At 31.5% G+C, this 12,425-nt stretch overlaps 1 protein-coding gene across 3 annotated transcripts in view; it reads right to left on the reverse strand.

Annotated features, from left to right (window-relative positions):
• Nucleotides 1-1,508: 1,508 nt before the first annotated feature.
• Nucleotides 1,509-12,425, reverse strand: part of LOC108905265 (trehalase-like) — a 61,896-nt gene continuing 50,979 nt past the window's right edge. The window contains exons 1-3 of one of the 3 annotated variants that reach the window (XM_018708067.1): nt 11,950-12,034; nt 8,050-9,003; nt 1,509-3,336 (exon numbers count right to left, since the gene is read on the reverse strand). In XM_018708067.1, the coding sequence (XP_018563583.1) occupies nt 2,572-3,336; nt 8,050-8,955 (1,671 nt within the window). In that variant the 5' untranslated portion in view covers nt 8,956-9,003; nt 11,950-12,034 and the 3' untranslated portion in view covers nt 1,509-2,571. Of the gene's footprint in view, nt 3,337-8,049; nt 9,004-11,945; nt 12,035-12,425 lie in introns of those variants that run through there. The other 2 variants (XM_018708068.1, XM_018708069.1) reach the window with 2 other exon arrangements.

Below are 12,425 nucleotides of genomic sequence, written 5' to 3' on the forward strand. Positions count from 1 at the left end.
AGTCTTAATAACAAAGGAGAATTTAACAGATATTGGCCAACAATATTTTACGTGGCGTCTCCTAGTGGTTGTATGGACAATTAAAATAACCTTGGAAATATGTTACCGGCCGATATCAAACAAAAAATGATGTCAGTTGCTGGTTACATGTGCAGTTTGGTTAAATTAAAAAAAGGATCAATTATATTTAACGGACTAATTGCATTAGTAGACAGGTTTTTTATTCACGGTATACTAAGTTTCAGCTGCTAAATTTTTAAATTGATTAAAAAATATATGGAATGAAAAATCAGTGAAATTCAAATTTATTTTCGTATAAACTCTTATTTACATATTTACATGTTTAATATCTTTGGTTAAAATGAAAATTAAAAAAATGCAACTTTATTGGGAATTAAATTCAAATATTTATTCAAATGAGATGCTTTAACTCTTAAAATGTAGTAGTAATAAATAGTAAAGTAAAATAATAAAGTAATAATATAATAGTAATTTTTTTAAAATTATTATAGACATGTTTGAAATTTTTATTATAAATGAAATTACCGAACCTAATTATAAACTCTACATAAAGACCTTATTGGCTAATCTCAACAACCCAAATAACCAAAACTAGGCACTTCTCAGTTGAAGTTATGGTCCATTGGAGTGATATACTCTGCATTTAAGATATCGTATTGCATTAATTTAACTGATATAAACTATAATAGTTGATTTAATTTGGGAACGTCATACAGATGCTGCTTGGAAGTGAATAGGCAACATTTCAGGGTAGCTATATTGAACTGAAATAAGCATATTCATTATAACTACTTTACTTTCTTAAGAACTTATAGGCCTTAAAAAAAATATATACGTTTACATACAGAGTGTATCACGAAGAGGGCCCAGTAGGATTATCTCAAAAAGGAGTCAAAATTGAAATCTAAAGTATACAGGGTTTATCAAAAAGATCTTTTCAATGAAGACAGTCTCGCACTTCCGGTTATACCAGAAGTCATCATCAACTCTGTTACCAGTTAATGGACAATAGATTATTTGCTAAGCTTTCTCTGAAATCATGTATTTTAGAGACATGCAATATGCATGAAAATTTAAAAATCCTACGCAATAAGCCGAAGAAAATAAATTATTTTTTTGAAGGGTGGAAAATTTTGAAGGAAGCAATATTGTGCCTATAAAGGTAACCTATACTAAATTGGTTTATTTTCATTCAAAGAAGCTAACCTTTAATTATGCTCATTCGCTTTAGAATACCGTGTATATTATTGCATTCCTCAATTATTTATCAATTTTAAAACAAGTGTAATACAGATAATAGGAAGTAAACAATAGTAAGGAAATTATTGATATCAGGTAGTCAGAGACTTACCTTACCTTACGTGGATAGGTGATGTAGTCCACACAAAATATATCTATTAATTAGGTAAATAAGCAAATAGTGGAAAATAAATATATATATTTATTTATAGATAAAAGATTTACTTAACAATATACTCTTTATTTTTTTACGTTTACATTGGTATAACTTGTTTTGCCTATCTATAAGCGTATTCTTCGATCTACTTGACTAGAATATTTAACAACTAACAATTCTAAAAACAAAAAGGATTTATATTTCTTCCAGTAAGCTTCTATAGATATATTTCATAATTTTTTACTCTATCTAATGGAGTGTATAAGGTAATAATTTATAGGAGGAAAATAGCAAGTATCTCAGTTCAGTTAGTGTCTAACATTGTATCTAACAATATGTACGCAGATATCTCACCACTTGATAATAAAAGTTTTTTTGGTACTTGGCAATTATAGAATTGTATTAAGCAAGAAGTAGGTACTTAATGAGTGATTGTGACAATTATCCAATTTAAATGCTTGTTTTCGTTAACATTTTATCAATAAAATAAATATAAAATAAAATAGTTTTTGTCATTCATATACACAAGTATGGCGATTAAGTTTTAATGCGCTAGACACCAAGTGTCTAACATATTACTTTTATGCACACACGTTTGGCTATATCTGCCTTCTTATTATTGATAGATACATTTATGAAAATATGACTGTAAGAAAACGTTGTATTCAACCGTGTGAACCTGTAAGGTCTTTAGTTTAATAAATAATTCTAAATCTACTTGAGATTTCAGTTAAAACTTTTAAAATTGTTGTGTACCATGAGCTGCTGAAATAATAGATGTTTAGATCCATATCTACCCGTAGTTACTATGTGCATGTATCTCAAGAAAATATTCAGTGATTTTGCTGAAATACATCATGTAAGTCATTTTGGAAATGATATATGGAGATCTTGGAAACTGTTATGAGATGGAAAAGTAGTTCAAGAACATTTTATACCATTTTGGCACACAAACAGTGTTTACACACTAGCCTTAACTTTTTGAAGAGACTTAATTTCCTTCAGTTTTCGAGATCCCAGTACATTTATGAACAAGATGATCCACCCTGTATATTAATAAATTAAATTTACAATTAAGCTAAATACTAGTTTTTTATGAATATTTGCAGCCATTCGAAGTATAATTTCTTAGGCAGACAAATTAAAATCTATTTTTAGCACCTCCTATAGAAAATATCTATAATAGACAGTGCCACGCCATTCGTCCATCCAAATCCATCCTGGACGTTATATTCCCCACCTTCGCCGTATCTGCCCGAATTAATAGTGTCATATTTCTCATACATCTTCTTGCTGTTGATGTAGCCTATGATATTAGCGTCTACCCACCGTTTCGCGAAGTTCTCAGAGATCTTCAACGCCTCCGAGTCGCCGGTATTTTTGAGACCTAGGATGACCATCTCCTGTAGAGGGGGCCAGGCATTCGGCATGTCCCACTGCTCTCCGCCCTGCTTCAGAGATGTTGGTATGCCTCCTTGATACTCGTTGATTCCTTGATCCACGAAGTACTTGGCCGCCCTAGATCCGTACTTCTTACGGAAAGCAGTGTCATAGCAGTCGCAGTAGAGAGGGGCGAAGTTGCTAGGGAAGAACAGTTTTCTGGGCTTGGAGAGGACAGTGTCGTAGTCATGCCATATTCCGTCTTCCTTATCGTACAGGACTCGTTCTATTGATTTTTGCCAGGAGGAGGATTTTTTTTGCCACTCGTAGGATTTTTTGTCGTTTCCGATTCGGGTGTACAGTTGGGCCATGACTTTGAATGCTTTGCAGAGGTAGGAGTTGAGGTCCACGGGGACGACTCGTCTTGTTTGGATGCCGGTGAGGTTGGTGTTGGTTCCGCTTTCGGCGTCGAAGAACCATCTTGTTGAGAAGTCCCAGCCACTCTCGGCGCCGCTCTTGATGTCCTTATAGCAGTTTTCCTGAAAAGGAAAGAAAAAAAATAAGTACCTAATTGTTAAAATGATTTATGTGCCGATTGCATTAAAAGTGCGGAAATTATAGTTATTTTAGGCACAATAACCGTAAAAACTAATTCGTTGTTGCATGAACGGCTAGATTAAAAATACGCACCTACAAATCGTATAAAGGACTATTAGTCCAAGCATTATTGAGAAATGCTTACAGAAATTATTACCTGGACAAAAAAAATATGGCCGTATAGAAAATTAAATTTTAAATCGAGTTTTTTGTTCTTTAAACTCGATCCAAAATAGCGAACACGGTTTAAAAAAATCGTAAAGTTGCAAAAAACGGTTTTTCTAAAATAACTAAAAAAATATAGCACCGATTGAAGATCTATCGATTAATTTTTTGCAAGTATCGATTGCTTTGTTACTTTTCGAGATATATCAAAAAAACCGTTAAAAATATTCTCCTCCTCTTGTATAACTCATTTACATCTACGTTCCCATACTTACTATTTACTGCAAGCATAGCCCGCGGCAAGCCAAAAAAGTACATTTTTGAAAAATTTAAAAATATTAATTATTTTTCGAGATATATCGATTTTTTGAAAAAAAGGTGCTCTCGAAAATTGGCTAGTTCTTCTCAGCGGAAAGCCCTACAGTAACGATTTTGGTTTATTTTCTTCGTAAACAGTCATACTATCATGCTGTTAAAAAATATTGACTATTTTATTAATTTTAAGGATCAAAAAATGACTGAAAAAGTTGCACTTTTTTTTTGGGTATGTTTTTTTCAAATAATTATTTCAATTTTTATTTTATGCAAATACTACCTTCTGGAGCCGAGATAATTTTTTATAAAAAAAAAATTGAGGACGCAATTAACATTTTACAGCGATGCGCTTGATGGAGGTTAATATTGAATACTTATATTTTTTGGAATTTATCATCACTTTAATAATTAATAATATTACAGTATTTTTAGTGTAATAGCTTATTTTTTTTGCTTCATTAATCATACTGACGTTGTACTTGTTGCTGGCTTTTTAACAATTACTTCGTCATTTCAATAATTAATTAATTTTGATAAGTTTAAAGAATTTAATTTATTTACAAAAATATTTAATAATTATACAACTATGTATAAAATATCTATAAAATTATTACAATGAAAACTAACAAGTATCCTATACAGGGTCGGAAATTTCCCACGGTTCATCGGCCGTTACGTGAGAGCGATAAAGAAAGTCATAGAAATCCGTGCGATAGAGAATTATGGCTATAATGAAGGCGTCTAATAATCACCGCCCATTTCGCCCTTCTACAAATAAGATCCACTTCTTATTTGTGGAATGGCGAAATGGGCGGTGACTATTAGATGCTTTCATTATAGCCATCTTTCTCTATCGCACGGATTTCTACGACTTGCTTTATCGCTCTTACGTAACGGCCGATGAACCATGGGGACTTTCCGACCCTGTATAGATAAAATTATTTATCGAATAAAATTCTTCTTTTCTTTGTCGGATTGTCTTTTGATTCATTTTCTTGTTCGTCGTCCATATTTTCGTGAAGAAGTATAATAAAAGTAAAATATATATATATATATATATAAGTTAAATAAAAACTAAATATTTACGGGACTATTTTGCTTCTAAGGCGAAAATGACTATAATATTCGTGTTTAGCTACCCCAGATTAAGTACAAAAGAATTTTTGTATGTGGTCCAGAAGCCGAAGATTTTGCAAGCGCGAGCCATTTTGACTGCATGTCATCAGTTTTCAGAGCGAGCGCGCGCCGCTTCCCCCTACTCCTCCGTTCGGTCCAGCTGACGTACTTGCACGCTTCAGTTTATTAATCAATTACTAATACTAAAAATCAAGTAAACATCCTATTTTTTTTTTTGAAAATATAAATATTCAATATTAATCTCCATCAAGCATCGCTGTAAAATGTTAATTGCGTCCTCATTTTTTTTTTAAATAAAAAATTATCTCGGCTTCAGAAGGTCGTAGAAAAACATTTTTTTTTAATTCGTGAAAAAATGTCAGCAGTTTCTTTCTTTAAAAGTAGTTTTCATAAAATAAAAATTGAAATAGTTATTTGAAAAAATAACATACCCAAAAAAAGTGCAACTTTTTCAAAGTCATTTTTTGATCCTTAAAATTAATAAAATCGTCAACATTTTTAAACAGCATGATAATATGACTCTTTACGAAGAAAATAAACCGAAAATCGTCACTGTAGGATTATCCGCTGAGAAGATCTAGCCAATTTTCGAGAGCGCCTTTTTTTCAAAAAATCGATATATCTCAAAAAATAATTAATATTGTTAAATTTTTCAAAAATGTACTTTTTTGGCTTGCCGCGGGCTATGCTTGCAGTAAATAGCAAGTATGGGAACGTAGATGTAAACGAGTTATAGAAGAAGAGAAAAAAGAAGATTTTTAACGTATTTTCGATATATCTCGAAAAGTAACAAAACAATCGATACTTACAAAAAATTAATCGATAGATCTTTTTAGAACCTACAACTTTCTCATTTAAAATTTTTCAATCGGTGTTATATTTTTTAGTTATTTTAGAAAAACCGTTATTTGCAAATTTGCAATTTTTTTTAACCATGTTCGCCATTTTGGATCGAGTTTGAAGAACAAGAAACTCAATTTAAAATTTAATTTTCTATACGGTCATATTTTTTTGTACAGGTAATAATTTCTGCAAATTTAACATTAATACGTGACAGAATGCTTGGCGTGTTTTTTAAAAAAAGAATACTGTTACAAGAAAAGTGTCCTTTACTTATCTTGTAGAAAAGCAAATCATATGAAACAATTGAGTTTTTAGTCGAAGTATTTCATAATAAACGCTGTGATATACAGGTACAAAAATACAATCTTAGACATTTTTCTACATTAACGGCTTATTTCTTTATAAAAGAGACTAATAGAATTTTCTAATTTTGCGTCGTAGTAATATTTGCTGTTGCCTGTGCAGGCATAAAGAACAAGGTTCATAAATTATGCGTTTGTGATCCTCGAATTTGTCTTGTTTATATGGTGATCTGCAGTCATAGTTGCAGGAGTTTTAAAGTTGAAGAGTTATGGTGGTTGGAAGTTTTCAACGATGGCTAAATCTTACGCAAAAGAATTAGTTCAAAACAAAAAAGTGACATCATATCCAATTTTGCATAGAGATATATTTTTTATCTGTTATTATTATTTCAAAATTGTTGTTTTTTGTAACTTTAAACTTTAATTTCCAGTGGAATAAAAAATATAGCCCCGTAATAACTGATTGTTTATTTATAAATAAAAATAATATATTTTTTGCAAAACTGTCATTAAAAATGACATTTTTTAAAAACGCTATTAGCCTGTAATACTTGCTTATATCTACGTTGTTCTTGATTTGCAAACTAGCTTTTATCATAGAGAAATTAGACCATTGTCCATCCATTTTTTTAGCAACAGAATTTACAATATTTATGAACAGCTTCAATTGTAGTTACTAATAAACGTTAAACAACTTGAAACTGTTTTACTTAGTTACCCTACATCCAGTACCTGACATGATATACAGGATCGGAAAGTCGTTACGTGAGAGCGCTAAAGCAAGTCATAAAAATCCGTGCGATAGACAAGGATGGTTACATTGAAGACGTTTCATAATCTGAAACCTCTAACCCGAAACGGGCGGTGACTATTCAGATTATGAAACGTCTTCACTATAGCCATCCTTGTTTATCGCACGGATTTCTTTACTTTACTTTATCGCTCTCATGTAAAGGCAGATGGACCACGTGGATTTTTTAGCCCTGTATACACTTTATTGGCACATATAATTATTATTGATACGAACGGGTGGCTCACAACAGTGCCAACGCGTCCAACACGTAAGCGATAGATCGGGAATTCAAACCCACAGACGGCATTTTTTTTAACAGTTTTACTAAATATTGTTCGTGGACTCGCTACTCTCGTTCCGCAAGATTTCCCACCCACAAAATAAAATGTCTCTTTTAACACTTGTATTATAAATTCTTACTATTAGTTAATAAATAACATTTAATTTGCATTTATCTTATTTTTTTGAATCCAGTGCCTGACATCCCCGTAACATTTTTATACGTGCGCCTGTGTTTGTATTCTTCACTACAAAATTAAATTTTAGAGATTTTCTGTCAATGTAAAATATTGATATCTGTCATGAACTTCGATTAAAATAGATAAAACTGGAAGAGTTGATTGGATACAGTACTTATATTTGAAAATTTCGTTTTCTCGTTTGCAGGAGTGAATCTATGTATAAAAATAAGAATAATGTTTATATGAACATACTTCTTAAAAAGCTTTCCCAGGGTAAGTACTACAGCGGTTCAAGAAATGTAAAAATAGACTGTTATTTGGGAAACTTTTTTAACAGACATAAAACACTTAGGAACTAAGTTCTAATGAAATTTTTTCTTATTTTTTAATAAATATAAATATAAAAACGAAATTTTCGAATACCCTATATTTGATTTCAATCAACGCTGAAGATTTCACAAAAGATAAAATTTCTGATTTAGATTTTTTTTAAAACAGACGTAAGTATAATAATGTTAAAAGTTATGTGAAAAACAGGTGAGTTTTGTACACACGTTTATTTAAGAAAGTCAGTTTATTTTAAATTAAACCTGCTCCTTGTACAATGTACAAAGCAAAAAATTAAAGTATTCGACATACCTTATCAACCTGATCTTCGAATGACAAACAAGTACTAATATCCTCGAAATACGATTCGGGTCTTGGAGTACCGCTTTCGGACGCATAATGAGCCAAAGTATAATTGACACCGTCTTTTTCTACGTCGATTACCCTATTGCTAAGCCACCACTTCAACTCTTTTTCCACCACGTCGATATACTGCCTCAGCCAGTGGACGTCGTTAGTATTTTCTATGTACAAACCAACCATTAGCGCTAGAAGAGGTGGCTGTGATCGGTTTAAGTAATACACTCTGCTACCATTAGGAATAAATCCGTACCTTTCTACGAGCGAAAGGAAATTCTCTAACATACCACGAGCTGTGTCAGTCATTTCGCTTAGCAGCAACCCTTTGATGATCCAGTAGGAATCCCAGTAATACACCTCTTGAAACCGGCCCCCAGGTACAATAAAACCGTTTGGTAGAGGGATCAGGGAGTACTTGTCAGGGTCCTCGTTAACCTCACTCTTTACTTTCCTGCCTAGATCCAGCCATATACTGACCAACATCTTCGCGAAGTGCCTGACGACGAGGTCGTCTATAGACTTCAAAAAGGCGGGGTTGCTTTTGAAATCAGGAGGCGTCCAATCCTCCAATTCTCCTTTGCTGACAAAATTTTCTTCTACGAATGTTTCCACTTCTTCTTTAGTCGGCTTGTTGTTGGTATTGTTCATCAATTTCTCGAAATTATCAAGAGTTTTGTTCGCTGAGTTGACTTGGCTCATGTCCACGAAGGTCTTAGAGTCTCTGAATATTTGGAATCTTTGAACTGTGTCCAGCAGGTCTCCTTGGCAGTATACGGGGCTGTCGCACGATTGGAGAGTCTCTGGTTTGGCAATGCCGTAGCTGAACAGAGCTACCAATACTATTGTTAATCGTTTCATGGCTGACTAGTGAATGAACGATGAGGTATCTTCGTTTATTTATAACCTGAAAAGCGTCAAATTAAATTACTATTTTTTTAATAAACGTGGTTACCTACATTAATAATTTAGCTTTAACCACAAAGAGTCGATGTATATTCAAAATAATATGTAAGTAATAACATCAAGTGGAAAAGCCTATGATAAGTTGCAGTTTACAGTTGAAATGAAAAAATAGATGCTTATCAAAAATGAGGAAAGCTAGGAAAAGTATATCGAGGAAATCATACGTTGCAAAGAGGAAAAGCATATAAAGTAAAAATAAATTTTCAGTTTATATATAGGGTGTTTAATAGATAATCTAAAATATACCAAGAGGTGGTATTAAAAAGTTTTATATTAACATTATTAATATATCTTCAAAAACCAGTAATGTGTGTGTAGGTAATTATTTAAAGAAATATTTGAACGCCATTTGCAATCTTCGCTTATTACCTGACATAATACAGGTATGTCTCTTAACATTTTTCCATTTAAAGCTTCTGGAGACAAATATCATTTGTTAGTCTAATCGCTTAAAGTTTGAGAAAAATGAAGTACTCCATTATTGAGCAATAGAAAAAAAGAAGAAAAAATAACGCCCAGTATTTCGGAAGGAGGCAGTTAATATGGGCTTTTTTCATAAAGTAATATGAAAAATTACCATCTGAAATATAAGCTTAGGAAACACCATGAAATGTATTTTCATTGATTTTTTAACAAAAGTATGTCTGCTTATTCACGTTTTTTAATATTTCTGTTTTTTATGTATTAACAATGTTTCCAAAGGATTATTAAATTTATTGTCAACTACTTTTACGCAGCACTGTAGAAAATTGAAATAAAATTTGACATTTTTAGGACACATGTTCATAGAACAAAAAAAGTCACATTTTGACATGTACAACCCACCATTTCATTTTTTACCATCAATCTTGGGACATCCTATGTAACGTTATTTGATGAGAATTTAGCAACACTTTTAGAACCAGAAATTAGTTTAATTCAATTAATACAAGTTGGTGGCTATGGCATTCAACTTTTCGACATGTCCCAGGTATTTTAAAAAGTTTATTTCATTGTCTTCGTTTCTGTTAGTTGGACATCATCAGAAGACTTATTTCCCATTTATATAGGTGAAGATTTCTTTTTGCTTTAAATAACAATTATAATAAGAAAAAGCAGTTATAAATAATTGCTAAATGGTCAACGTCATGTTTTCTAAAAATGTGCTTTAATTGGTTTAAAAACAATTGTCCATGGTTGTTTAGGTATGTATGTATTTATTTGTTATAAATTACTAAAAAATGTTTCTCCTCTGTATTCCATTCTATTAAAACAATAAATATTTATATTTTACTTCACTTCATTTTTGAATAACATGTCTTCATTATTAATAATTTGTAATTTCATTAAGTAATTATTTTATATACAGGGTGGTCCCAAGGGAATTGGCCAAAATTCATGGATAGATTCCCCAAACCAAAATATTGCGATTTAGCCGAACTTACCTTAGTCTAAAAGTTGATAGTTAAAGAGATACAGGGTGTTAAATGTAAAATATTATTTCAGTTTTTTTTCATTTATTCCTAAACAACACAAAATGTTGGGGTTTGGAGTTATTTGGGTAGAGGAATTGAAATCTGTTCACATTTTGGTTAAAGTTCATAGAGGGCGCTAGCTGCAGTAGATTGAATGTGTTAAAAACGACATAACTTTTTTGTACTTGGAGGTAATCATCTTTGGTATCAAATTCTTATTCTCCAACTTTTTTTACACAAAAAAGCTATACTTTATAAAAGTATCTCGCACCGTTTTCGAGATATTTGACTTTGAAACTTCCACTGTTGTTGCATTAAATTACAATGAAGTACCTACAGGTATTATTAATTGAGCGGTAAAGTTTCTTAAGTAGGATTTGGACGAAAATCAAATAATTGACGTTTTATACTTGCCTTTTGTCATTTGTATCCTCATTTCTATTAAGTATTATTCGTACCTAATTAAAATTACATCTTAGCTTACAATTTAAATTGTATACTCGTATACATAAATGTGAGATAGAATGCCGAGATTTTCGTTTTTGGAGTTACATGAAATCAGTTGTTTATGGAGAAACTATAAACACCTAAGACGAACTTTAGCAGCAGGTTTTAAATGCTGCAAAGTAATTTCGCATTAATGTTTTAGGTTTTATACTTAAAAATAAGACATTCTTTTAATAAGCGCATTGATAAATGTATTGAAGTTAGAGGTGGATATATTAAGCAATTATTGTCAAAAAGGCATATTTTTTACTAATGTTTACTATTTTACTGTTCATTACATTTTTTAATTCTAAATAAATCCTTGTTTTAGACATTTCTAAATTATTTTAATTATTTCAACTATTAGCATTGGAAGTTGCAAAGCCAAATATCTCGGAAATGGTGTGAGACAGCTACTTTCATAAAGTTTACCTTTTTTATATAAAAAAGTTGGAAAATAAGAATTTGATACCAAAGATTAGATACTTTAAAGTACAAAAAAGTTATTTCGCTTTCAACATATTCAATCTACGGCAGCTGGCGCCCTCTATGAAGTATAGCCAAAATGAAAACAAATTTCAATTACTCTACCCAAAGAACCCCAAACCCCAAAATTTTGTGTAGCTATTTGCATTTATTAAGAAATAAATGGAAATAAACTAAAATAATATTTTACATTTACTAAGCTAAGTTCGGCTAAATCGCAATATTTTTGCTTCGAGAATCTACCCATGAATTTTGGCGCATTACCTCGGGACCACCCTGTATTTTTTTAGATATACCTAATAAAAAAATTCATAAATCCCCTGATCAGGAATGACACGTCTATTTAAAACAAGGTTTTGACATTTTATATTAAAAACCACACCCAAGAATAAATCTTATTAAAAAACAAAAAAAGACAACAATACCCTAAAAAGAAGACAAATTATTTAAACTTCTCACCTTTTTTTTTTTTAATTCGTACAAACGCACAAACTTGACTACCATATCGCACCTGTACTCAACACTTTTATAAGCAATTTTTAATATTGCACCACAATTTCGTTAGGCTAATGGAAATTCTTCTGACGTATTTAAAGTTTTACATATCCTCCCGCATTTAGGTTGATAAGATGCGATATGAAAATGATGGCAAGTGGATATATACCTCTGTTACGTCATGAAAGTATCCAGTGGTAAAAATAGCTATAATAAATGGAATCTCTGCAACACTTGGTATGCTGTTTCGCAATAGATAACCGATATTTGAAGAAAACTTCTACACGAATTCACTATACTCGTTGGTTTTTAACATATTAGAACAGTAGGTACAACGTTTTTTTTTTGGTATGTGAAGCGAAATTATGTTCACACAGTTCACAGAGTGATTCAGGTTTAAATTAACAAACTTCGAGACTAGATGCAACTTTAAAAAATAGTCTG

This window comes from Anoplophora glabripennis, unplaced genomic scaffold (genome assembly GCF_000390285.2).
Source record: "Anoplophora glabripennis isolate ALB-LARVAE unplaced genomic scaffold, Agla_2.0 scaffold172, whole genome shotgun sequence".
Taxonomy (NCBI): domain Eukaryota; kingdom Metazoa; phylum Arthropoda; class Insecta; order Coleoptera; family Cerambycidae; genus Anoplophora; species Anoplophora glabripennis.